The following is a 26,411-nucleotide window of genomic DNA, read 5'->3' as shown; positions in this document are numbered from 1 at the left end:
TGTTTACAGTCCACTGAGAAACTATTACATCATAGGATTTAGTGTTAAGTTAAACTCACATTTTTCAAACAAATGCAGAGAGGAAGACGTAGTGCCTAAAAATAAAGGTTTCATTTTTCATGCAGCAGCTCATTAAAACATATTTACAGGGCAAAAGCCTTTGCATTTTATTCAAATACCATTCCAAATTCTCCCGTGGCCATTTTTCCACATCAAATTACACTTTCAAGTCAAGTAAAGACGACACTCGCTGTTTTCTTTCCGCCGATTCCTGCATTTATGATTATTTTTTGGGGGATGTTTAAAGCTACTTTTCTTAATACTGACATCAGTGGAGAAAAAAAAAATGTTGTGAGCACTTTGAGAGAAGTCCACTTCGCATGATACGACGAAGCATCTGTCAAATCGGACTCCTGCCACTGTCACATCCTCTCATGTGCAAACCGCTGATCCTTCACTAAAGAGGAAAGTTCAAGAAACCAGATTCATGCAAAAATGCTGCATTATACTCTAATCACCCTTCTCCTGGGCGAGTGCATTACCCTGGCAACAAATGATTTCCCAGTTAAAATCTTAATCATGGCATCGTCCCTGCACAGCGTCTTCCTGGCAGAGATGACTGGACATGTGTTCCATCTCCACATAAGCCGGCGTGGATACAGTCTTCATTGTCAGGTCCAACTTCTTAATAGAGCGGAGACATGGAACATGATGCTGGATGGAAAAAAATCCTGACAGGAGATTCGAAAGTGATTTAGATGTTAACTTCTTAATGTCTTTAGAGGAGGGAGGGCTTATTTAAAAGGTACCATCACAAAACTTTGTGTATGATGCTTCTTTTTGTGCTTAGAGATAGACGAGAAGATCGATATTTTGCTTTTATCTAAGCTAAATATCAAGTTTGAGACATTAGCCAGTTAGCTTAGCCTAGATTAAACACTGAAAACATGGGAATACAGCGAACCTTGCCATTAAATATGAAGCTACTGTTAGCAGTCAGCTAACTAAGCTTGGTATCAGGACTTGAAACATGGAGAAAGAAGCTAGCTGTGTCCAGTGGGACGTAACGTCTTCACATGTTTTACGATTTAGTTTTTGTACGGATTAAACATAAAAGATAAAACGTTACGTTACTTAGAAAGTGAGTTGCTGGTAAGGTGGATTTTGTGAAAAACCTTTAACTTACGGGAAGTTAAGCAATGCTAAACTAAGCTAAGCCAACTTGCTGCTAGCAGTGGATTCACATTATAGATGCGAGTGTAAATTTTCCCACAAATGTCAGCAAGAAAGTGAAGATTCAAAATGTCAAACTGTTCCTTTAATGGTGATTTAAGCTACATCTTGTTAAAAAAAACGTCATGTCTTGCAATTCATAGTTCGTGTTGGACATCGTCGTCTCCGTCAGCCATGACACACTCAGCTTTTGTAGGTCACCCCACAGACACATAAAAAAAACCCAACAAATGTTTTCTCTCACCACATTCCCCTCCGTGGTTTTTGGTAGCCATGGTTGCGTCTTGTTGACTCAGTGAAAGAGGAGTGATGGCAAGTGTGTGTGTGATATGATGTCTCACTCGGGACAGGGGCAGCCTCAGTCCCCTCTGTGCACTGACTGATCACATTACTATTAGTGAAAGCTATTCTGTCAGGAGGAGAAGTTATGGCCCAGCGAAGGAGGGCCTCAGGGTGAAACGGGCATCCAGTGACAGCGAGTCGGCTGCAGGGGGCATTTGAGGTGATTGGACTTGAAGGGTCTTAGCTGTCCTGGTCAATTTTTTTTTACTGAGAAAATCTTGTTTACTTCCGACAAAATTATATTTTCGCTTCTGCACTTGTCAGATTTGTCATTTGATAGATGTTTTATATCTCGATGAAGTGAATGGTGACAAGACTCAAAATATGGCCCCTGGTTTAACCACATGTATCGTAGTCAACTCTCAGATTCAACAGGTGGTTCTCTCTGCATCATCTGTAACCACACTTCCCAAACGTCTTGATCTGAAGCTTTGTCTTTTGACATTTTCCAGGCTCGATTTTCTAATTCACGTTTATGTTCATAGCTTCTGGCTGCGTCTAATGTCAAGACACAGATATTAGTCACTGGTTAGTGTTGTATGTCCTTATCTGTGCACCATCTGGACATCTGGACTTTTGCAGATGTCCAAATTCAACAGGAAAAAGGTTCTGGTCATTAAATCAAAGTCCAGATACCCTTCTGTTCTACATCTCTATCATTTTGTTAAGATGTCAAATAGTTTGGTACCTGCAGTATTTCACCAGAAAAACCAACAAACTTAATATTCTCTAACGCAAGAAAACAGTCGTAGCTGTATCGCAATTTGGAAGCCTGCCATTGCATCACAATGGCGCAACTAGGTGGTCCCAGTCCGAAGTCACCTTCAAATGTGGCCAACAAATCTATCCTTCCATTCCAGAGCGATGAAGGATTCAACAGGTGGATCCCCCTCGGGCAAACCCATCTCAGGATTCATGGCGGTGACCTAGGTAACAAGTAGCTTCTGTGCAGCCGCTCAAAGTAGCTGACAATGCAACAGCAGGAGCAGTACAAGCTGGTAAAGCGATAGGAAATCTTCCATTGAATTGGGTCACAGCTTGTGTCTGGACACAGGTTGGCTTTAAGATAAATGTGAAGAAAAGCATGCTATTATGTTCACAATGACAATGCTAACATGTTGATTCTAAGTGGCTATAATGTTCACTATGTTCCATATCTCACTTGACTCTTTGGAGAGCAAGCCATGGTCGATGGACGTGTGACCCACGCCTAACCACGATGAGATGATACATCCAGCAACGTCACCTGGTGTGGCCACGCCAGCTCTCATTCTTTCCTCATTCATCTTGATCAGCCTCACAGCTGCGTGAATCACAGACACAGGGTGACAGCGGCACGTTTCCAGGCCCCTGTCTGATGTAGGCCACATCTTTGAAGCCAAAAAACGGGAACAAACACCCTTAGAAGTGAAGGATCTGAGGGATCCATCAGAGAAAAACTGAGAGGGAGAACAGAGGGAGAGTTTATTGCAAAGAGGGATGGAGAGGGCGAATACGAGACATAACACAGGGAATATTAAACGAGTGCAGGAGACAGACAGACCGGGATCTGGCAGGGAGAGCCTGGCAAACTTTGATCAAACTGGTTTTTTTCAGGTGGAAGCACATGCAAAGTCAACCAAGCCATTGAAATCCTTGTCACATGAAGACTTCTGGAAAGAAGCAAATATAAAGAGTTGCACATACAGCTTTAATTCATACATTATATTACAGAACTTTAAAGATACAAGATATTTTCTTTACCTTCAGGCCATAGACTGCATATAAAGATGGTCGACATGACAACTCCCAAAAGGTGAAGCCAAAGTGTCTTGATTGCACCCTGGTGGCTGGCTGCGGTATAGGTCATAAACTGTGCCTCCTCCATGTGAGCAAATGGGACATGGGCCAAACTGAAGAGTTTAATTCTTTCTACACTGACTCTGGCTCCAAATGATGCCGGAAGCACAAGATATATGAAGCTATACAGCTAGCATGTTAGCTTACCTTAACCTGGACACTGGGAACTGAGGGAAAATCATAAATTAAACTAGTCTAGACAGAAACTGTGAATAATTTAGTTTAATTTTTTATTTTGTGTGATACATCTTTGAATTTCTAAATACAGTCTCATGTCAATCTTTCTGAATATAGCTTGTGGCGACACCCCAGCGCTCATCTATATTTAAAAGGTTTCTCTGTTTAAAAATACAGATGCCACTGCTGCTCACAGATCCACATGAGGCTATTCCAGGCGTTGATGGCGTCTGCAACACGTGTCCACGCGAAGTTCATAATTAAATCACCAACGTGACGAAGAGTCCCTTCACTGGTCCTCGTCAGGCCTCACATCAGTTCATCTTTTATTACAGATCTTTTAATAATTTATTGTATTTTTAATCTATTTTTTTTTTCTACTGAAATCGTCAAATGTCGTTTGATAGCTGGACAATATATCAAAATATTGAAATGCGGTCCTGGTGGATACAAGTATCTCTCTATCTCTCACTCACACACAGACACACAGACACACGCACACACACACACACACACACACACACACAGACACACGGTATTGTGTAAAACAACAGGTCCAAAGGTTCCTAAAGAAATCCACAGCAGAAACATTTCATTGGGTGACTCGGTTGGTAACTTGGTTTCCCACTCCCCCTGCTGGTAGAATGATAGAAATGCTGGCATTTAAATTCAATCTTCCCTCAACACTGGCCCCATGAGATCAAGTGGGGAGGGACAACGTGGCTTTCTCGTCAGTGAAGACCTTGTAAATAGTGGGAAATGAGTGTCTAACCATTAAATCCAGTCATCCACTATTAAGAACTTGGACAAACTGTAAAATATTTGGAACGGTTATAAAATGCACCATGTTGTGTAGACTGGAATGGAACATAGCCATTGTTAATGTTAAAGGCAACACCAGCACTTTTAAATATCAAATATATTAGTTTCTATTCCATTCATATTCTTCTGTATTATTATCCTCACACTTAAGTATTGCTTGTTACCTATTATTACTCACTGATGCCTATTTTTGACTCTTGCTGCTGTAATATTGAAAATTTCCCCTTTGTGGGACTATTAAAGGATTATCTTATCTTATCTTATCTTAAAATGTCCTAAAGGGTCACTAGGACTCCCTCATCCTTTTACATGACCCATTCAACCTCCAAAAGACACCTACACCCTTTAAATGACCACCAGAATGTCCTTGAGGCCAACTAGTGGACTTTTGGGATTTCTTAAACGACCACTAAAAGACTCCTTGAACCTTCCAAAATGACCTTGATGATCTTAAAGATCCTGAAAACCAACCCAATCACCAGCAGAACCTTGAAAAGGAGCCATAACACCTTCTTAAGGTTCTGTAAACTACGTCAAATGTACAAGGTGTTTCCTTTAACTTGTGTGACAACCGAAAACAAATGGCACCATCTTGTGGACACCAGCTATGATGACTCCTAAGTTTAAAATGTTACAAAATACTCTAATAATGGAATACACAGTATGTGACAATGGCAATACACAACAACACTTCATTTGTACTGATATTTAATATTTAGACATGGGGCAACAGCCATTTTTACAGCACAATTTGCATAATTTATCAATACCTCCTGTATACAATCACAAAACCATGACGTTAGATTTTTTTTTCTGTTTACTTACAAGTGAAAAACCAGACAGGTTTTACAAGCATAATCTTTGTACAGTCAGCATACATCATCGATAATTTTAATAAGTTTTCTTCATAGTTCTCCCCCCCCTCCCCCCCATAACATTTTTGTTCTATATCTCTCTCTCTGTCTCTCTCTCTGTCTCTCTACCTCATTCGTTTTTTTATTCTTTAGTAATATCTGGACACAAAAATAGTATGAACCACCAACGAAACATGCAACATCCAGTGTGAGCACATTTAAATTCTCCTGCAACTACTTGAGCTGTTAAGATAGACGATAGTCCGTGTCGCTAGACTCTGGTAAACCTTCCGTGTTTTGGTGTAAAGGGTTCGGGTCAAAGTTCGTCCGTAAGGTCGTTTCTCAGTCCGTCCACTGTACACTGATCAAGAGAATAAACAACGTCCTGTTACTTCTATGATCACACACCTTTCTTTTTTAATTCGTCCGCTAAAAGACCTATTGCTCCCCCAAACCCCCGGTATAAAAAGCTATGTATTTACAAGGTTGGAAATAGGGAGATGGCGTCTGTGTGTTTGTGTGTGAGCGCGTGTGTTTTGCGATTCTTTGTGTGTAGCGAGATTTTAAAGTTGATATCTATTAGACGGACGACACTTTGAACGAAGGGATACGCATCGGAAACCGGTGACGTGCATGGACTTGGCGTGAGGACGCTGCACACACAAGCACATGGATATAAAAATAAGAAAAGAGATAATAACACCATAGTGACCTCAAAACTACTACTGTTGTGATTTCATTTTTTTTGGGGGGGTCGCTTCTCAAACACATACCGGGGAGAAGTACGTATAGGAATGTTATTTTTTTCCATATTTTGATTCGCAACTAAGTGATATTGAGGATCTCAACATGGCGACCTCCATAGGTGAGTGTGTGTGATCGTGCACAAAGGGCATAAATGTTGGTTCTCTGAGTTTCGGGCCCCTCTAAACGTTGTAAACAAGCACTACATTGTGTATAAAAACCAAAATCTCTCAACATTATTCTTGTATGTACACCTGATATGTACTGTAAACAAATGTAATACAACATATGACACAGTCTCACAGGCGATAAACAAAGATTCGTACAGCGATTACAAAACAATACATTGAATAAAATAAATAGAAACTATATTAAAGCAGTGACCATTCGAAGGAGGACGTGAAAACACAGCGGTGCAAAATAAAATGAAAAATCGTTGGTTTCCTCTCCCCATGAAGTGTCACACACTTCCGGCAAGTCAAGATGCAGTTACCACCTTCACACAGTAGACGTTGCATAGAAATCACTCAGATATCAAGTGTCGCCTCGCTGCTGAGTTTGAGTGAGAATGTCGAATGGACCCCGCTGTGCTGCTTCTTGACTTCCAGACACAGGTTGACCTTCCCCAGGACGTGATGAATATCAGAAAGACACAACATCGTCGGTAATATCGAGACAACACACAGAAACGCTGAGGACGACACATCGACGTGCCTCTGTCATAGCACTGTCGTACCTAAGCGTGATAGCAGTGATGTTTTCTTTCAAGGATAGTTTGCGGCATTTCCTCGTGTTGTCATCCCTTGTTTTTCTCTTCCTCACCTCTCCACTTCCTCACCTCGAAAAAAGGAACGAATATCTCATTTTGATGGCGACTGGTTTTTACATTCTAAGCGGGAAAAGTGCAAAAATACCACAAAAAGCGCGCGTCGTTGACTTGACTCGTACAAGATTTGCGATGTGCTTGGATCTCACGAACAGAAAGACGATCTCAAAACAGTGTCATGGACAAATAAAAGCTCTATGTCACAATCATTAAGACTCGATTGTCCGCAATAAAGAAATCTATATATCTATCTAAATATGTTATAGTTGATTTCCAGCTATGACACTTCACTATTTACAAAGTGAACCTTAGAGGTGATTTTTTTTTTGTGCATACCAAATAGATAGAGTCATGCGCACAATATATAGTGTCCAATCTGATATATATTATAATATTTATCATTTATCAAATAATATATTTAAGGTGGGAAAAAGGTGGGGGCACAATTATTAAATGCTTTTGTTGATAAATTCAAAAACATGTTCGCTGCGATTCTTTTTTCTCCCTCTCGAACCGGAGTGATAGGTAGTGTGTTATAAAATATACTATACTTCCATCCCAGGATACAATTTGAAATAATCGAGGTGAAGACAAATGATAGAGCGTCTACGCTAATCTCATAATACAAAAATAAATACGAGGCCTCCGTCGGGGGGAGTCTTCAATATTTCATTCTCAAAAATGCTTTTTTTTGTTTTAAATCAATAAAACTCTGCACGTCATAATAATAAAGACGATAATGAGGGGGGGAAAAACTTCCATGGATAAAGATTATAAATAAAATTACAATCTGCAAGTGCGTCCATTCTGTCCCTGTATCTGTTAAAATGAAGATTTCTCTGCTGCGTGAATGATTATGTGCAAAATTGTGTGTGTGTTTGTGTGAATGAAAGTGTGTAATACCTGGTTGATTCCGCACCTGACCTCTGAACTCAGCACTTCTCCTCGGCCCTGGCTCCACTACTGTACACCGTGTGCGTCCTGTAAACGTGTTCATGTCCTGTAAACGCGTCAATTCAATCCTCCTCCTCTCAGAAATCATCACCAGACATCTTTTTTCACCCTCCTGAACTCAAGCTAAAGACTGAACCAAGAAATGTTTTACCCCTTTTTCACCGTTCTCACAAACTTCCCCCTCAAACAAGAGTGGATCAGTGTCCGGACCGAGGTGTCCCTACATGTCAGAAACCTCCTCGGGTCTTGTTTTTTTTCCCGTCTTTCTCTACGAGTGGATCTGGGCGTTGCTGGCGAGCAGCTTGTGCCAGCTCACCACTCGCTTGCGGAGGTCGACTTTGTCCAGCCAAACGTAGGCCTCCCCGATCAGGGTCTTCTTCATAAACTTGCCCCCGTTGGACACGAGGAACAGCTGGATCAGAGAGTAACAGGACAACAAGGTTAGCTATGTTTGGAACAGAGTTTTATTCTTGTTTTTCTGACAGTTACATGTCTATAAAATAAATATGAAGCTTGCCAGGTGATTATCTGAGCTTAGCAGAGCATTAAGTAGGAAAGAATGGGATATAATGTTCAAATGTGTGAGTTTTAAAGCATTTAGTTTGTTTGCAGAGAGCTTCTAACTCTTATCATTGAAATACTGTATGTAGCTATAATTTTTTTTGTAAGTGTGTGGGTTTGTGTGTGTGTTTGTGTGTGTGAGGATCTGAGGGGTGGGGGTACCTGTAGCGAGTGTCCGGTCGGGTTCATACAGAAGCGGAAGGTTTCGTTGAAAGACGGTTCGCGGTCGTGACGACACACTCTGGTCTTTTTCTTGATGATCCGTTTCTGGGTGGCGATGTTCACCACGTAGAGCTTCACATAAAGATCTGTGGACGGACACACACACACACACATCACCGTAATTCTGACAGCGTTGTTTGATGCTATCTATTGACACTCTATATATTTAGCCGTGCCGCTCTATGTTTTCTAACTTGTTTATAGTGTTTGTACCTGCATGATACATGATAATGCAAACATCCTGTACATTAGCAATAAATAACCTACAAAGTACCATCAAATGGTAAATCACTCTTTCTGTGTCACATTTTGTAGAAGATGGATTTTAGTTTTTACTATTTGATTAGTTGGAGTTTCATGTTTTTCTGCAGCCGGCCACTGGAGGGCAACAAAAGCGCTGTAACTCTAAAGAATTTGCAGAGAAGAAAACACCAAAGTACCAATAACATTAACAAGTACTGTTGCACGTAACCAGATTAACATTAAAGGGTTAATGTTAAGGTTTAATGAGGCTTATTTTTACTGCAGAACAACCATATACTGTCAATAGGAATAAAGATTTGTGTTCAGATGCCAGAAGGCAAATCAAACAAGCAGCAGGAAGCCTGGACGCCAGGATGTAAATATTACGAGGAGGAGGTGGAAGAGAAGTGTGATTTTACTGAGACACACACGTCCAGTATTTATAACGGTGGCTTCACATCTAAAATCATGCTGTATAAAAATATCACCGCTTAGTTTCCGACACAGTTCAACGTGCTGCTAGTTTCCATATCCTTCCAGACAGCTACAGTAATCATAGTGATAAATTATAATATCATTAAATGCCAAATAACCAGATTTTCAGTTATGTGTTCATGTGTGAGCTTCCCTCGTCTTAATGGTTTCTGTAGCCGTGCACGTACATTCTATATTATGGAAGAGTCAGTTAATATATTCCTAATGTAACTGGAAAAACAGTCGCAACACGTGTCTCAGCACCTAGAAAAAAAAACCTGGCAACGATGTAATGGTATGTCAGATGCCAGTCCTTCTGAACTCGTGTTTGTGTGGGTTTACCAGCTGTCAAATATACAAAATGATGCATAATCATGTAAAAGTCTGTTTGAATGCCACGAAGAGACAATATTGCACCGGGAGGTAATAAATCGATAGAAAATACAGTTTGCTGTTTGTTATCCAGGTGAGTTTCTGTGTGTATCCAGTAAATGTGAAGCTGCTGTCGTGTGTATAGTCAACGTGTCATCTGTTACCAGGCAGGTGGTCCGGACTCTTGAACTTGTAGGTGATGTTGCGACATTGAAGAATCTCAAGGACTAGATGCTCCCCCTCCGTCTTCATCTCCTTCTTCAGAGCGATCTTTATCTCACCCATTATCTGGGATTTACCTGATGCGACACACACACACACACACACACACACACACACACACACACACACACACACACACACACACACACACACACACACACACACACACACACACACACACACACACACACACACACACACACACAAATGAAGTCATTCACATTGAGACATAAATGAAAAGAAGCGGTATAGCTAGTGGATGGATGGAAGTCGTTTCATCACTAGACAGATGTAATACCCATTCCATCAATTTGTGTCTCCCTGTTTTCCTTTGCTGCTCTGTTAAAATGAGGCGTCTCCTCACTGACACCGCCCTCTACTGGACACTTAGTGCACTTTCATGATGAGTAATATATAAAACGGGGCCTGCGAGCAAATGCTTTTATTTGTTTAACAAGGATGAGAACAAGTTATGAGCCACTCTGCCTGACCTGTAGTTGCCGTGGCAACTGAGCGGACACGACAGTTTTGAAAGCTGGGTCAACAAGAACTCCGTCAGGGAAGCCTCTGTGTGTGTGTGTGTGTGTGTATGTGTGTGTGTGTGTGTTACAGAGACACACACACACAAAGAGCCTGAGAGCAGATGACAAAGCGATAGGGAGATGAAGGAAGAGCGCAGATGAGTGTAAACGTGTTAATCCGTGTGTGTGTGTGTGTGTGTGTGTGTGTGTGTGTGTGTGTACTGAGCTCCAGTCTTTGCTGTAAAGAGAGCGTTAGCGAACCTCGGGTCTTTCTAGCTCTTTAAGGTCGTCTGTGCTCCTCTGAATTAGTCACAGTGACATGACTCACGGCATCACAGGCAGGAGGGAGCGACCAGGAACATTAGCCAAGACATAATGATGAAAATAACCTGTAAACGGTTCTAGATACAATATGACGGTAAGGTTTATTTAACATCTTATACTCTACTTGCAAAAGTGTGTATTATTGTATGTTTTATATACAGGCATCAACACTGTTTTTATTATCTATGAACTTACACTTCATAGATAATAAAAACTACTTAAAATCTAATTTACAAGAAACATGAACACTTGAACAAACATCAGTTCAACATCAGGTTCATGTCCCATCCACTAACATGGAGAAGGCAGGAATTATGACTTTTACTGCAGCCGGCCACCAGGGGGGCAATCACAATGTGTTGGCTTCACTTTATGACATGTCGTCCATCTCTACACACACACACACACTAACACACACACACACACACACACACACACACACACACACACACACACACACACACACACACACACACACACACACACACACACACACACACACACACACACACACACACACACACACACACACACTAACACACACACATGTCTCACCTTCAGCGTCAACGTGTCCCAGAGATGATTTCATCGGGTCCGTGCCGTTTGGAATCTTTCCACTAAAATGGCAAGGAACAAAATCAGACAAATTATACATTATAAGAGGTTTAATATGTATCCGTGGGTTCGAATGGTTAAGCATCATTGCAACATTTATAATACATTCACAATGTTGAGGTAAAAGTCTTTGCCGACTCACAATCGGGGCACCTGGAAGATGGCACTGTCCACCTCGTTCGCCTCCGCCTCTTCGTCCAATAAGCTGTAGGCGCTGCCACTCAGGCCGCTGTCCAGCGAGGCCGCTGTGACCGGGGCGTCGCCGGATCTGTAGCCTGAACGAGCTGTGCAGAGATACGACCGCATCCATCACGACAAGACAAGGACAAAAGACAGGAGGGAACAGAAGAAGAAAAAAAAGAGTTGCACCTCTGCCACGTCCAGGGAAGTAAAAAAGCTGGGGCCAAGAAGCATCAGTTAACATCTGCAGCGGCTAAAATCACCTTTTAATGTTCACGGAACTGAATTGTAATGAATTGCACACAAACACCGAAGACTAGCAGGAAGCACATGGACGAACAATGTGTCTTTCTCTTGGACAAAGACAAGACGGTAATAATCCACATATGAAGCTTCAACACGAGACACAGAAACAAATCCAGAGATATCACACAGATGTGTTTATGCAAGACCACACAAGAGGCACGTAGACCCTAGTGACGTTGTTAGTTTACTATATGAACCATTTTAATTCATCTAATATCTTAGTCTGCGCTGGTTTAGATTAAACAAAGTTACGATTACACGATGACAGCTTCACATCAGGAGGAGTTTAAAGGATCTTTAAACCTTTTTAAACACAACATATTTAAGGTGAATTAACATTTTTGGTGTCACACAGCTGATCGGGTCGTGTGAGTATGAATGGGATGTGTGGATGTGGTGCAGAACAGGATCCATGCAGACACTTTTTCCTGCTTCTTTCTTTCAGGCACCACGCTCACTGATACCGGCTCAATGAAGCAGCGGGGGAGTCGTGACTCTCAGTGAGTCACCCCACCAGTCTGAGACTTTCATTTCCTGGTATCAGTGAACTGTGTCGGTGGCCGTGAAGGAAGTGTGCCTCGCTGCATGAATCGCTGGTGATGTGGTGTGAGTGAGTGCGACTCTCTCTCTCTCTCTCTCTGACTTCCTGTCTCTCTCATTAGCTTTTAAAGACCCCCCCCCTCCCTTTCTCTCTCTCTCTCTCTCTCTCTTTTATGCAGGTGTGCGTTAGTAGCATTGCATCCTCTCTTTCTCTCACTCTCTCCCTCCTTTGCTCCATCAGTGCTTCAGTCACACGGCAGAGAGGAGACTCGTGGGGCAAACGCTCACCTCCGGTGCTCTGCGGCCTCTCTTCTGACATGGCTTTCCTGAGCGTCAGGCGTCGGCCCTCCGCTCGGCCCCCTGTGGCAGACACGGCCGATGGCAGGGCAGGCAGCCAATCGGACTGGGCTCTCTGAATGGTGAGCACGCCCACTACGCTGTGTCTCTGGTGCCTCAGTGAGAGGCGGCCTCTTTGGCCTGTTTGTTTTTTTTCGCAGGCGCAGGTCAGGTGTCGGGGAGGGGTCAACGCCAGGAGACAAAGGTCATGGGGGTCGAAGTTCAAGATGAGAGGAGGAGGAGGAGGAGGAGGAGCGAGATGGAGATTCAGAGAGCAGTTTATCTTCACCATGGCAACCAGCTTGACTGTCAATCACATGCAGCCACAGTGTGCGGTGCACGTTTGCCCCTCCGCATGTCATGAAGGGGGCGGGGTGTGCAGCATCGACTGAGTTGCATTGTGGGTCAGGTTGGGGATGGGGGTTAGCAGACTGCATGCTCAGCCATCTCAGTGGAGGAGCTTCAGAAAAGCTGGTAATTGATTATTGATAAACAGAAAGTAAAAGAAAATAAAAAAATCCAAAATAGGAAACAAAAATAGCAAAAGAGGTTAATGATATTTTTAGGAGGGGGTTGGGATCGCAACGTTCTTCTGTTTTAAAGGTTGGATGAATCAGTCCAAACGCTACCTGTCCACTTACGAACTAACTCAACTTATAACGTTTATATTTGGTCATAAATATCTGGTCATTTTAAAGAGCTGGAGACGACATTAAGTGACGGGTTTACTGATTCGTTCCTGGAGATCAGCACCTTCAAGGCTTCTGTCTCTTTTTCAGATTTTCAGTTTTTCATGCTGTCAAACTCTGAGTTCCTACGCTGAGTAAAGTTTATGATTAAAAACAGTAAAACTTTATCTTCAACCTGGATAACATGTTTAATTTCCTTTAAACTTGCAGCCTCTTAGCTTTTTTTAATGTTTACGGGATTTTAATCATTAAGATCTGTCCTTTCTACGTTTAACCACTATGCCTCTTTAGGTCGGATGAAAGGGCGTCAAACTCAGGTCAAAGGTCAAAGACAGTGTGCTGCAGTACAGGTGAGGTGCGGGCGCTACACACTACAGAGTACATACAGAAGGGAAGCGGTGGGAGACGCACACACTGTGATCGCGACAAGGAAGCGGACCAGAGGGTGTAAGTAAGAAGTGAGGGGAACCAGGAACTGAAAAGGAAATGAAAAGAATAGGAAAAAAGAAACTGAACAGGAGGAAGAACAGATGAGTGCGAGGAGGCCATGCTGCGTAGGCTTTATTTGCGTCTTGGTTTACTTGGTTGGAGGCGTTGCGGCGGCGGCGGCTGCTGCTGCTGCGACTGCTGTGGGGCATCGGGGCCCGTTGCTATGGCAGCGCCTCCGCTGCTTCCAGTGCCGCCGTCCGGATGGTGCTGCCGCGCGGCGCTTTTGCTGGAGCGCGAAGCGCCGTGCGAGCGAGAGTGTTGGCTGTGTCCATGGCTGTGGCTCTGGCCCTCGGACGGGGAAGGCTTCGATGTGCCAGGGCTACTGTGAGATTTCTCGATAGTGGGCACCTGCGTGTCTAAAACAACCAGATTCACCAAATTACCAAAAGAAATCTATCTTTTACTTTCGTGAACTGAGGCTGTTACCCCCTGAGGGGAATGAGCTCCTGCTTCTAGCCAGGTAACCACCTTAATGTTTCTATTATAGCCGAGCACCCTCATTAAATTTGATTGTTATTTTTCTAAATGAATTCAAAGCCTTCCACGGCCATGTTGCCCTCTGTGTTAGGGAGAGAAGCTAAGGCTAGGCCTCTGAGCTGGGTGGCATCATGGCAACCAAGAATACAGACCATGAGAAAGCAAAAAGCATGAAGCTGCTGAAGCTACGATGGGTGTACAAAAATGAGCAGAGGAAGGAAGGTGCTGGTTATTTGCAGAGAAAGAAAAAACAGGTGGACACTGAGATAGAAGTGAGAGGAAGAGAGTGCAGTGTGGAGATTAAGAAGAGGAAAGGACGAATAAAGAGGGAAGCAGAAGAGCAGAAGGGTACTGAGGGTTGTTGGGGGATGAGGGTGATAGAGTTGAGCAGGGAGGGGGGAAACTGAACGTGTCCTACCCTTCGCCGGGTCTGGAAAGATCCCGTGGCTTCGGCTCTTGATCACAGACGATTTCGGCGAGTCCTGAATATCGTGCAAGGAGCCGGTGGTTTTCGGGGAGGAGTGCTGCGAGGAGGGTTTAGAGGATCCGTGTCGGCTCTGGCTCGTGTGGGAGCGCCGGTGGTGTTCGCCCTCGCTCTGCTCCTTCAGGGGGAGCCAGCGCGGGACGTTGTCCAGCTGGGCCATGCTGGACAGGTCGATGAGGACCTGGCAACGAGCAGCAGTTGAATCGGGGAAATGCACAAAAAGCGGCAGGGACACCTCTGAGAAGAAACTGTCAAAGAAGTTTACCTCTCCCAAGAAATCGTTAGAGGTGCACTTGTCGTAGTCCCACACGCTGACCTCCAGGGTCTTCTTCCTCAGCTGGGACACACATGTAAAGAGTCAGTGGATTTTGATTGTAACTTATGCAAAAGAAAATGGGAAAAGAAAAAACGTGAAGTCATTTAGGAAGCTTTAAAAAAAAAAAAAAGAGAGTTGCTATGATTGTTATGGGTCCAAGAAATCTACAATATCATCTAAAATGGTATAATTAAATCCCAGTGGTTGTATCCATCTGCTCCACTAAAACCAATGGCCTCAATATTAGTCAGCGTGCCAGCAGAGAACAGCCAACACTTTGGAGTAGTGTTTTCTTTTCATTTAACATGGAAACTGAGCCATTTGGTTCATGTTTCCATTTATTAACTGTACTTGCTGTAGAGATATAGAAAAAGTTATTAAAACGTAATCTTTAAAAAACACCGTCGTACTTTTGAGATGTAATATAACGCCGGGCCCTTGGTGCCGGTAAGAATGTACAGCGCTCCCCTCTACATTAATTCTCCACCATTTCTGACGCTGACATGCCCGATTAATCCTGTCCAGGACTCGCTACTGCCCCAACCTATTATGTGGGTATTGCGGCTTGTGAATTTCTGAGGACATGCACACGCTATGCATGAAACAGACACAGGATAAATGAAGCAGTCATCTTGTTTACATGGAGTTAACAGCAAGTATATATATATATTCCGACCCTTACACTTAGCTCGGAGGGGTAAGTGTTGCAGTAGTAGTTTACCACTTAGCCCAGCCAGCAGCAGCTCTCATGTTACTTGGATAATAGTCTGGCTAACGTCATTGTCTTGCACATGCACCTCAGGGAGGGGCTTTGCAGACAGCTCTGGAGCTCGGTGGAAAGGTGAGGAGGGGCCTGGAAGTTGTACTCGTTTAAATTCTCACGCTTTGACGACATAAGAAAAATGTATGATGCTGCACGTGTGTCTCTGAGCACATACGCACCTGCTCCAGGTGGATGTTCTTGTAGATGACAGTCTGGTTCCACTCGGGGTTGAGGCTCTTGCCGGCATGTTTAGACCTCCTCTTGTTTTCAGCACTGTGGGGTTTTTTTTGGGGGGGAGGGGGACATAAATCGCAACAGCGGTCACAGACGTGTGTCCTGCAGGTTACAGTGGACCAGCACAATGCAGAGAGCACGACATACTGGAGCAGGGCACAATGTGACAGTATAGAGGGGAGAGAATGGAAGTGATGCACATTGTTTGGGCGGTATGGAGAGCAGGGTACGATGTCAGGCTGGGCTGCAAAAAAGTCCATTTTGACGTCTGTCAAGTCATTTTAAATGTAAATGCCCTAAAACAGGTGAAAATGTTTCTAAATTTAGTTATTCTCAGTTAAAGTTAAGGCCAATTTGCACCATAATCTGACTTCAATGACTTTTTTTATTTCACTCGGTTTAAGAAATAAAAATATTTTACATCACTGGAATAGAATGAATGACTTGTTAAGATGGATGTTTTTTGCAGTGTATCAGGTTTGATTTACGATTGTAGATTCATGAGTTCGCCTGGAGGAGTTAGTTTTCGGGAGAGACAAGGACAATCTACCATGTATCGGGAAGTAATGGGATGAATAAGGACTGCGGCGCAAAATAATGGGAGTGTGTATTAAATGTGGCATCTTGGGCACAGTACGATGTCAGGGGGCAATGGGGGACGTTACTGGGGGGATTTTCACCACAAAACAGGGACAAACCAAAGGGGGTCGGGGTCGATGTCAGGGAACAGAAACAGAGAATCTACCAGGGAAACACAACAGTTAGCTGGGAAACGTTAATCGTCAGCACAGAGGACGATATGTTTAGACGTGTTATGTTAAAGGGACATGGTAAGATGTTATTTAGGGGTTTTGTAAATGCAATGCAAAGACACTGAGCCTACAGGTGAGGGGGACATCATGAGAATATGGGGACGAGGGGGAGGGGAGAGATGCGGAATCGTTCCAGGGTGAAAGGGACTTTGTGGGACTGAGCGTAGCGACTCGGATCAATCAAAAGCCTCCGATTGGTTCCCGACCTTTCGGTTACCTTCACCAAACTGACAACCAAATTTAGAAAAAGTGCCAAAGTGGGCAAGTCACATACCTGGCGTTCTGGACAACCATGACCTGACTGAGGGGGGTCCAGCATGCATTAAATATAAAGAACAACATACAGAAAGAATAGTCAGAGGGAGGGTGGGGGTCAGAGAGTGTCTGTGGACTGTGAGTGCGTATGTGGAAGGGCGGTGGGGGGAGGGGGGGGTGGAGAAATCACTGTAGTCTGAGTGTGTGAGTCATTAATGCTGTGTTCAGGGGCAGGAGCAGGGAGCTGTGGGTTGGAGCTGCAGTGGCCGGATTGAACTTGCGCTTCGGTGTCTGATGAATTTCATGTATGTGTGTAAACAGGGCTTTCAGGTGATGTTACGCATCCTTTGGCAAACTGAGTGGAGATCTGCTGCAGAGACATGAGCAACGGTTTGAAGTGGTACAAACCCAAATTGGGACACAGAAACCTTGCATTTCAACTTAAGCCAGAATTATGCTTCAGTGGACACATGCACAGTCATCTGTGTGAACCTAAGCACAGGAGGAAAGGTCGGCAGGCTGCAGAGGAACCGACACCCTCCAGAAACCTGCACATCACGTCAGATCTTTTTATTTATTCAAATCTCAGCCGGGGAAGTTCTGCCACAAACGATCTTCAAGCAGAACATAAGAAGCAAAATTCTTCCTTGAATCACTTATTATCTTTTGAACATCTTGTCACTGTCGTTTCCATTAACACTGTTGTTAATTCTTCCGTATTTGTTTACACGGCGAAGGGTGAAGTTTTCCATTTCCTGATGCTGGTTGCAGCTGGAAACTGCAACCAGCATCACCACAGGGCCAAATGAAACGGCCCATTCCAGAAAGGCAGGTTTACAACGGGTACTGCACTTTCTTCTTTCTTTGAATTGTGATTTGTTCAACGTGACGCTGCTTCCTGGTGGACACTTGCGTTCGAAACCCAATCTGTACAAGTATAAAATGCAGCACCAAGAAGCATAATTCCAGCTTTATTCACACTGACACATTACATTCACCATTTCTTTCCTCTCTCCTGGTTGCTGTGTGTTAAATTATGATTTGAAACCATCGAACGCGCTGCAGGACCTCCATGTAGTTTACAGTAGATCTGTGATGCATCTGAAAAGCCTCTTACAGCTGTGAGATTGAACCATGTATACACATGTAGCATATACAGTATGTGCACACATGCGCTTAAACAAATGTGCAAATGTGTCCGTCACCACTTCCTGTAGCGCGGGAGCCACTCTTACTGTGACTTAGCATAATCTCAACCCTCTCTAAAATCCGCTGTGGTGTTTGCATCTGCTTCCGTGAAAAGTGAAAAGCCTGACGGAGGGGCGGCTGCGGAGCCCACAGCCGTGTATCGCTGCTCATATCTGAAACGATCACGGGGAGAAAATAACACAAACTCTCTCTCTCGGGAGCTCATACAGCAGAGAGGGTGGGAGAGTCAATTACATTAAAGCACAATCACAGTGAGCGGGGAGCTGTGGATTGTACGAGCGAGTGTGGATTGTGTTTCAAGTAAATATGAGAGCTATTGATTTTGACTGCACTCACACCTACAGGAGAGCACCCATCAACAGGGGCAACAACAACACAAGTGCACTGAACCTCATCTACATGATGTCATTCAGCAGCGATAAGGGAGTGGAGGTACAAGAACCCGAGAACCTGGGACGGTATTAAACGTAACATTTGTGCACTGAAGGTTCTGTGGAGGTGATACATAAGAGAGGCCATGTGCTGCACATTGAAAGATGTCATGGTAAGCCCAAATCAATTGTAAATCGATTTGGAAATGAATGGAAATCAGGTTGGAGCTTAACAAAGTGGCCGCCTGCAGAGCCTGGATGTGAATGCGAACATCTAAGCGGGGGCGCACTCAAATTCCCCTTCCCCAAAAAGTGGCTGAAAAAGACGGCAGACGGATGAAAATCTGTACACACGTCTGTTTCAATCGATCATACCTACACACTGTTTGTTCTCACTTCGTATCATTAATCCTAAACTGACCGTGTTCCTTTTCCTGAACTATTTCAGTTGTGCTTGCAGGTTCCACACCCTGGACTCACCCTCTCCCTGGCAGCAGATACACTTTGACAAACGGGTCGGAGTAGCCATTGTTGTCCCGCGGTGCAAGGTCTCTGGCCTGCAGGACGTGAACGATCAGGTTTCCCAGCTGCTTGTCGTAGTGGATTTGTAGCTGCAGAACGAAGCACAGTGCAAAGGAATTCATTCACACGCACTGGGAGGGAGAAACAATGCAAGAGCACGAGAAACCATGTAAAAAGAAATAACCATATTTTAAATTTGAGAGGACAGAATTCATCTTTCTCCAGACCTGTATCTCTCCGGAGATGGGATGAGACTGGGTCTTTGTTCCCTCTGCCGTCTGTAAGAGTAAAAAGCAACATGTCAGGCTCCTGCTGGAAAGAATCTGTAGGTGGAGGTCTTATGTTTACTGGTGGGTGTTCGTCGTGTACACTGTGTACTGTGCTGTACTGTACTGTGCTATACTTCATGCTGTGCTTGAACTATGAGTTAATGATGCATCTGTGTATAAGCATATGATGCATAGGATAAGCTACAACCAGTTTTACGGCTGTTCTGCTATTGTTTTTCTTTTCTATTTTCTTTTCTATTCTGTTAATCTATTCTGATTATAACAGAAAAGACCCTAAAGCAGTGCTGCCTGCAAATAGCCAACCACCCATTGAAGTTCAGATAGTTTCTTTACTATGGCTCATTTTGGCCTCTAATTCTAATTCTGCGTGATTTGTTTAATTGGCCATATTTGACTGTGCATGCGAGCGAATAAGCACATTTAACAAGTGCTACCAGGCACTTTCCTTTATTTTCTCCTATTTTTGAGTGAATTTATAATTCCTAATTTTCATTTAAAATAATTCAGCACATTTTTATCAGAGAGGAAACTTACTGAAATATGCAATAATTAAAATCAGTGTATATGAAGGAACAGTGGATGTACCAGAGGCACCCAAATTTCCTCAGGTTCCCCCCTGGGTGGAAACTCCTTCCCACTGGCTTGCCGCTCTATATCCTTTGGGAAAAGTGAAGCTAATTTGGGAAAACTTGGTAAACACCCTATCTAAAAGGTGATAATCTGAAATCTCAACTCAACAATTCTCTGTTGTAAAGTGGGAACACGGCAACTCGCCTTGCTGCTGTGGCGTTTCTTGCTGACGGACGGTGACCCCGGCTGAGCGGGACTGGAGGTCGCTGAGCTGGTGGCGGGCAGACCTGAGGAGGAGGTGGACGAGGGAGCCTGCTGCTGTGACACTTTCTGCAGCTCGGCCGCCAGCTGCTTGGGGTCAACGCCCGGAGACCTGGGAGGTCTGTCCCCTACAGGGTGCATTCCAACAGACACAGGTAAGAATCATCATCATCATACCTACACAGTCCCATGCATTATCTAACTGCTGCTTATGAAGGGAAAGTTGCAAGGACGGAAACCTTTGTTCACCAATTCCAACAGAAACCATGAACATGAAAATATCAAGCAGAATATTAGGGCACTGCTTTATAGCAGCAGAACAATTTAATGTTCCCAGAATGGTTCGATGAAATTCAGTGGAAAAAAGGCCATAAGTAACGCACGGTTGAACTTGAGAAAAGAGGGAATCATAGCGACGCAAGTTAATTACGAGAATCCAGAGGAGGCAGAGATGGTGGAGAGGAAGAAGCAGTAAAAGAACGTTGTTGCTGGAGAAAAACAAGAAAAAAGTAATGTACCTTTGCTGTGATCCTGGAAATCCAGATGCTGGGAACCATCAGACTCAGCAAGCATGTTGAGATCACTGGAAAAAACACATCATATCGTGTCATATATATGTAAGAAAATCCCTCAAGACGTTCTTAAAGTATAAATGGGACGGATGGACGTTAGGACGGACAGATGGACAACCTGAAAACATCATCCGGCCACTGTCTGTCGCTGGAATGGAGACAGACTGAAAAACAGCTTTGGAAGAAATGATCAAGTGGGAGAGAAAGATACTCACAGCCTGACACAGACTTCTGCATCATTACACGGCTGCCCGACGAGCCCCTGCACTTCCTCATACGTCTTCCCCGTCAGAAGAAGTGCGTTCCACTCCAGGACTTGCATTCCTACACGCAAAGAAAAAAACTGTTGTTCAAAAAAAAAATACAGTGTTGTGCAGATTCCACACAAACACTTCATTTGAAACCAAGGAGAGAAAAACCATGAAGCGTGCGGCGGCTCTGTGAATGAATAAAGGGATCAATTCATTCTAATTCGATTCACAGCGAATGATCGTGAGAGAACAAACTTGACGCGCTTTGATTCTTGCACTGGAACAACATGCGCATCGGACTGGAGCCAGAGCCGGGGATGAATGCCGCTGACAGCCCAAACAGTGGCCGTGTGACAAAGCTGCTCAAGGACTGAAACTCCAAAACGGGCTTGTGTTTGTTTGAGCTCTAAAACGAGGATTCGCGGGGATAACACTTCAAACAGGATGCATTATCGGCTGGAAAGAAATACAGAATCTAATCTCCAGTCTGCTGCAGCGATGACCAATGTCTCGGAGCAGGAACTGACCATTTATCCGTATTAAATTCAGCAGAGGGAGTTGATTTGAATCCACACAGCACGGCAAACCCAAAACACACACACACACACACACACCCTGCACGCCGGCAGGACTTACACAGGTTGAAACAGCTCATCCGGAGGGCCCTCTGTTTGCGGGGACACCCTCTCGCTGCATGTGTGAGTGACAGGGAAGGTGTGCTGTAGTTTCACTTTGATTTTTATTCATCAAAATTGGTCCCATTGTGAGTCCGGACTTTCAGCGACAGACACACACACACACACACACACACTGGTTCTGTGTCAAGCCTCCTCGCCGGTTGGATCTGACAACATTTCCTCCGTATTCGCGCCGCAGCGAGCGAGACGCCGTGTTCCCGCTGACTGTTGATGACAGGGTTATGGGTGTTATCGTGGTCGAGTTGTCCTCGTGGCGAACAACACCACAGATGCATCCTGACTCTTGGGACTCCGAGCAGTCTTCATGTGCTCCAACCACAGACTTTCTTACTGGGCTCAGGGCCCGAACCACGATGGATCAGACAGTGGGATCTTCGTATCGCTAACATGAAGCACTAGTGGTGTAAAGTTCTTGATATGTGATGATGTGTGATACAATATAATAAGAACTCAAGTTACGCGGGTATAATTTGACTGTCATACACAATCTATTTTTCACAGTTTCCTTTTTGTTTCATCTTCATCTTTTCATTATGCAGTTTTTCACTGGAACTATCTCAGAATGTCCTGATACAGAAGAGCACAGACAAACAGAGGGAGGAGAGAAACTAGCGACATGAAAGGAGAGAAAAACAAAACAGGAAATGGAAGAAGACACAGAACGCTCAGACAGACGGACTGCAGACGCTACACAGGTCTGAACTTGGCCGTATCTCTCCCTCCCTATATCTCGCCATCCATAGATCAACCAGAGTGGCAGCTTCAAAAAGACTCAGGGCCACAGCTTCACCAATTGTCCGACACCTACAACGCAGAGATTAAAGGGGACTGGGAGTAGCCAGATGGAACTGGGAGGGCGAGAGGGTCAACTGCCCCCCCCCCCGACTCCCTCGTGTGAAATCAATAAGGCCTCGTGAAATGTGCTCCTGTAAATACACCGCGACAGCAATTCATCCTCAGGTGGTGTCAGTGAGAGGTGCGTCAGGGTGAGACCACAGGTCATATATCTGCTGGTTATGTGCGTTATATTTACATCGTGACTCTGGGACATATCTGACTGTGGCTGTTGTAGGTTCCACCCACATGACACTTACTGTAGGTGGTTTATCTGATGACATTTTAGACGAAAAATAACCAAAAACACATTATTAATGACAGGAAAAGACACATTTCTTGGGGTCACAATCATTGGACAGCATCTGGAAAAGTTTCTTTTACACAGGAGGTGATAAAACTAATGTTTTTGCACAAAAGGGAAGTTTAGTTTGATTAAGGGTCATACCTTCGAGAATCTTTCCCGTTTGTTCCGCAGCTCCACCAGGTAGGACTTTGGCAACGTAGGCTCCGATGTCTCCATTACTGCCGGGGACCTCTTTCCCTCCAACCACGCGGATACCCAGACCATTTCCTGTTCACGTTCAAACACAATAACTGGTGAGAGCCAAACATTGGCATCGAACGTCTTCACCTTCTTTTGGATGTCAACGCACGTAAACTCAGCAAAGTGAACTCTCTACAAAGCCAAAACGCTTTAGCAACACATTTAGGTAAAACTGAATTAGACTTTGGGGAATCAGCTTTTCTATTTGAATTATTATTATGGTATGTTAATTTTAAATCACCAGGATGCAACATGTACAATTTAAATGTTCTAAATTGTTGATTCATTTCTTACTGATTTCCATATACTGTAAATATTAGTTGACAGACACAGGAAAAACAGACAGCTTACATTTATTCTATTTAAATATGGATTGTAAATATTCATAATAAAGTTTACTTTTAGGTAAAAGAAAATATCACAAGTTGACAAGAAAAGTGAAGAAAGAACAAATTTACATTTCCTTTTCAACACTGGTTTATTTAAGCCCTGTGTAGGTTCAATGGCAGCTACTTAATCAGCGTAAACAGGCATGAAATTGAAGGAATCACAACCTGTTTACTGTCCAGCTTAAAAAGCTTTAAATCTTTCTGTGGTTGGTGCATGTGTCACGAGATACACTCCAACTTGTGTGCTGCCCATCCACAAAACATACAAGGATCTATTATATTCCTCCACAGGTCACACATAGAGAAAGGCCTTCACCTACACAGAATCATTTTTCAGCACAAAACACTCAAACATGTTTACTGCAGCGAGAGAACAAAAGGACTGAGGCAAAAATGACTCAGCACCGGGGCCCCTCGTGAACAAAATGCCTCCTTTGTGGGCTGTTTGTTAATTGCGTAAGATAATCCTGAGTGTGAAGGATACGCCATTTTGAGCACGGCAATGACTGATGAGCGTGGAGAGCAGCCAAATCAAAGGGGAGGCCAGGAAATGAAATGTCTGCCTGCTTTGAGCCTGCAGGAATGGTGTGATGGAAACGTGATGGCAGGGGAAGAGACTCGCCAGTTTGTTGAGGTTTGGCCTGAATATCGAGTAAATAAAAACGCATGAAGCGCACTAGTCATGCTCGATAAACCCAACGACGACGCGTTATGATCCATAATAATGTGCACATTCGATTGACTTTATTCTTTTTTTAAAAATCATTTCGAAATCCATTCCATCATCGTTAAAATCCAATTAAAGGAAAAAGAATATCTGTGCTGTAAACGGTGCATGGCGGATGCAGTTATTAAGCAATGGGGCCAATGAAATCTAAATCGTGCATCACAGGCAACAGCGCATTAGCTTTTAGAGTGCATGGCTCTTTTGAAAGCATACAACTACTCCAGGACACGGTAGCATGCGGATGTTACTGAATGAAATGTCGTAAACTGTGGTACTTTACCTGAGACACTGCGGTCTTTGGGATCCCTCTGCAGTTTGACCCTGAGGTGAGGGAAGGGGTAGTATGGGACTTTTCCCTGTGGTCCATACACAATGGTGAGATGACATGTATGTACAAGGTAGATGGGAGATAGGTAAGTATGGATTCTTTGCATCGTGAACATACTGTATATGTGGCATTTTACTTAATCTGGGTACAAACCACATACTGACATCCAGGGTGCATGCATTTTTATTTCTGCTCGGACGTGGTATATGGTACATGTGAGAACTTTAATAAAATGTGTGTTTGTGTGTTTTTCTTTCTTCCGTGTTTCACCTGTCTCTTGTCTTGTACGTTCTCCAAACGCCCATCTCTCGGTTTGTCAAACCAGTCTGTCTCCTCTCGTCTAAGGTGGTAGGCTTCAGGGATGAAAAACAAGCGCTACTTTAGAGCCAATCTGACAACCTGCACTTTTTCATCCAATTGGAGAGGATGACTTCTGATTCAAAGGTGATTAAATGCCATTAAGCAAAAATGTATATTCGTGGAAAGCAAATACTCATTAGAAGCTGAGGTGAAAATATGAGGAAGGGCCAAAAGAAAGCTGATTTATTATTTCACTAGGACTGATGCTGAGAAACACAACATTTTCACAGCTACTGTAAAATAAGCAGAAAAAAAAGAATGCAGCTTGAACAGTATTCGTAAAATATGTATAGTAGCATTATCTATAACCTAAAGAGTAATTTCCTATGACTTTAAATGTTGGGTATGTAAATTTGTTCCTACTATTCTGTATAATGTATAGATTTGTAAAACTGCATATGCAAACATATACAAAATTTAAAGTTAATGTGATATTTATTTGCAATTTTACAATTGTCCTTAACCTCCCCAACATTTAGTCATCATTTTATGGAGCATTGCATTCGACTTGTGGTGCAGGATCATGTGTGAGCTCGTGAATGACTAAAGAACTGAACTAATACTCTACCATTGGTCGCATCGTCTCTGTTCAAAGCCATCAGGGAATCACTTAGGGCTGGAATCAAGGCAAACGAGTTTATATTGCAAGATTATGAGATCCATATGAATTGATCCAAAAAGTATTTACGCTGCATTCGAGATAAATCACAACTTGGATCTTTAAACGTTTAAACCAGAATGATACAGTAAAACAATAAGACCTTCATCAGAATCTGCACTAGCTTAAACTGCCACATTTTCAATCACATTTCAGGAAAACTTATTGCAGTAAACTGAGATTTACCTAAATTTTCTCATCTCTCTAAAATAACAACTGACGTATTCGAATAAGACAACGTTCACTTCATTTACAAAAAAAACTGGGCCCTCTTAGTGATGACAGCTCAGAATATGGTCTGATAGAAAGTGTGGAGAGAAATAACTAATGAAATGGGATATTTTCCTAACACACATAATTTTTCATTGCTATTTATTGTATCATTTGTACTTGTAATGTTGTTTATTTAAGATTATTAACTTTTTACAGTCAAACACACAGGAAATAATGAGCCAATAATGGGCCAAAACAATATAAAGAAAGTGCAGAGAAAGATTATCAGGCATAAACGTATTCCATGCAACATTAAATCACTGATGCATCACAACACAGAACAAGCAAGTATTCACGACAAGACATGCAAGTTGAAGTTTTGAAT

General features: G+C 43.3%; 1 protein-coding gene across 1 annotated transcript in view; it reads right to left on the bottom strand.

Moving 5' to 3' along the window:
* Positions 1-5,104: 5,104 nt before the first annotated feature.
* pcloa (piccolo presynaptic cytomatrix protein a) overlaps positions 5,105-26,411 on the bottom strand; it is a 53,234-nt gene continuing 31,927 nt past the window's right edge. The window contains exons 8-27 of the mRNA XM_035147789.2: positions 25,724-25,771; positions 25,066-25,148; positions 24,748-24,823; positions 23,253-23,378; positions 21,237-21,345; positions 20,968-21,032; positions 20,393-20,577; positions 19,556-19,606; positions 19,287-19,417; positions 17,246-17,272; positions 16,105-16,198; positions 15,112-15,183; positions 14,781-15,027; positions 13,978-14,241; positions 12,660-12,848; positions 11,488-11,629; positions 11,286-11,347; positions 9,828-9,962; positions 8,515-8,660; positions 5,105-8,203 (exon numbers count right to left, since the gene is read on the bottom strand). Of these exons, the coding sequence (XP_035003680.2) occupies positions 8,060-8,203; positions 8,515-8,660; positions 9,828-9,962; positions 11,286-11,347; positions 11,488-11,629; positions 12,660-12,848; positions 13,978-14,241; positions 14,781-15,027; positions 15,112-15,183; positions 16,105-16,198; positions 17,246-17,272; positions 19,287-19,417; positions 19,556-19,606; positions 20,393-20,577; positions 20,968-21,032; positions 21,237-21,345; positions 23,253-23,378; positions 24,748-24,823; positions 25,066-25,148; positions 25,724-25,771 (2,396 nt within the window). The 3' untranslated portion in view covers positions 5,105-8,059. The remainder of the gene's footprint in view (positions 8,204-8,514; positions 8,661-9,827; positions 9,963-11,285; positions 11,348-11,487; positions 11,630-12,659; positions 12,849-13,977; positions 14,242-14,780; positions 15,028-15,111; positions 15,184-16,104; positions 16,199-17,245; positions 17,273-19,286; positions 19,418-19,555; positions 19,607-20,392; positions 20,578-20,967; positions 21,033-21,236; positions 21,346-23,252; positions 23,379-24,747; positions 24,824-25,065; positions 25,149-25,723; positions 25,772-26,411) is intronic.

This window comes from Hippoglossus stenolepis, chromosome 22, assembly GCF_022539355.2.
Source record: "Hippoglossus stenolepis isolate QCI-W04-F060 chromosome 22, HSTE1.2, whole genome shotgun sequence".
Lineage (NCBI taxonomy): Eukaryota > Metazoa > Chordata > Actinopteri > Pleuronectiformes > Pleuronectidae > Hippoglossus > Hippoglossus stenolepis.
The sequence above is the reverse complement of the archived record's forward strand: the minus strand, read 5'-3'. Positions and strand labels throughout refer to the sequence as shown.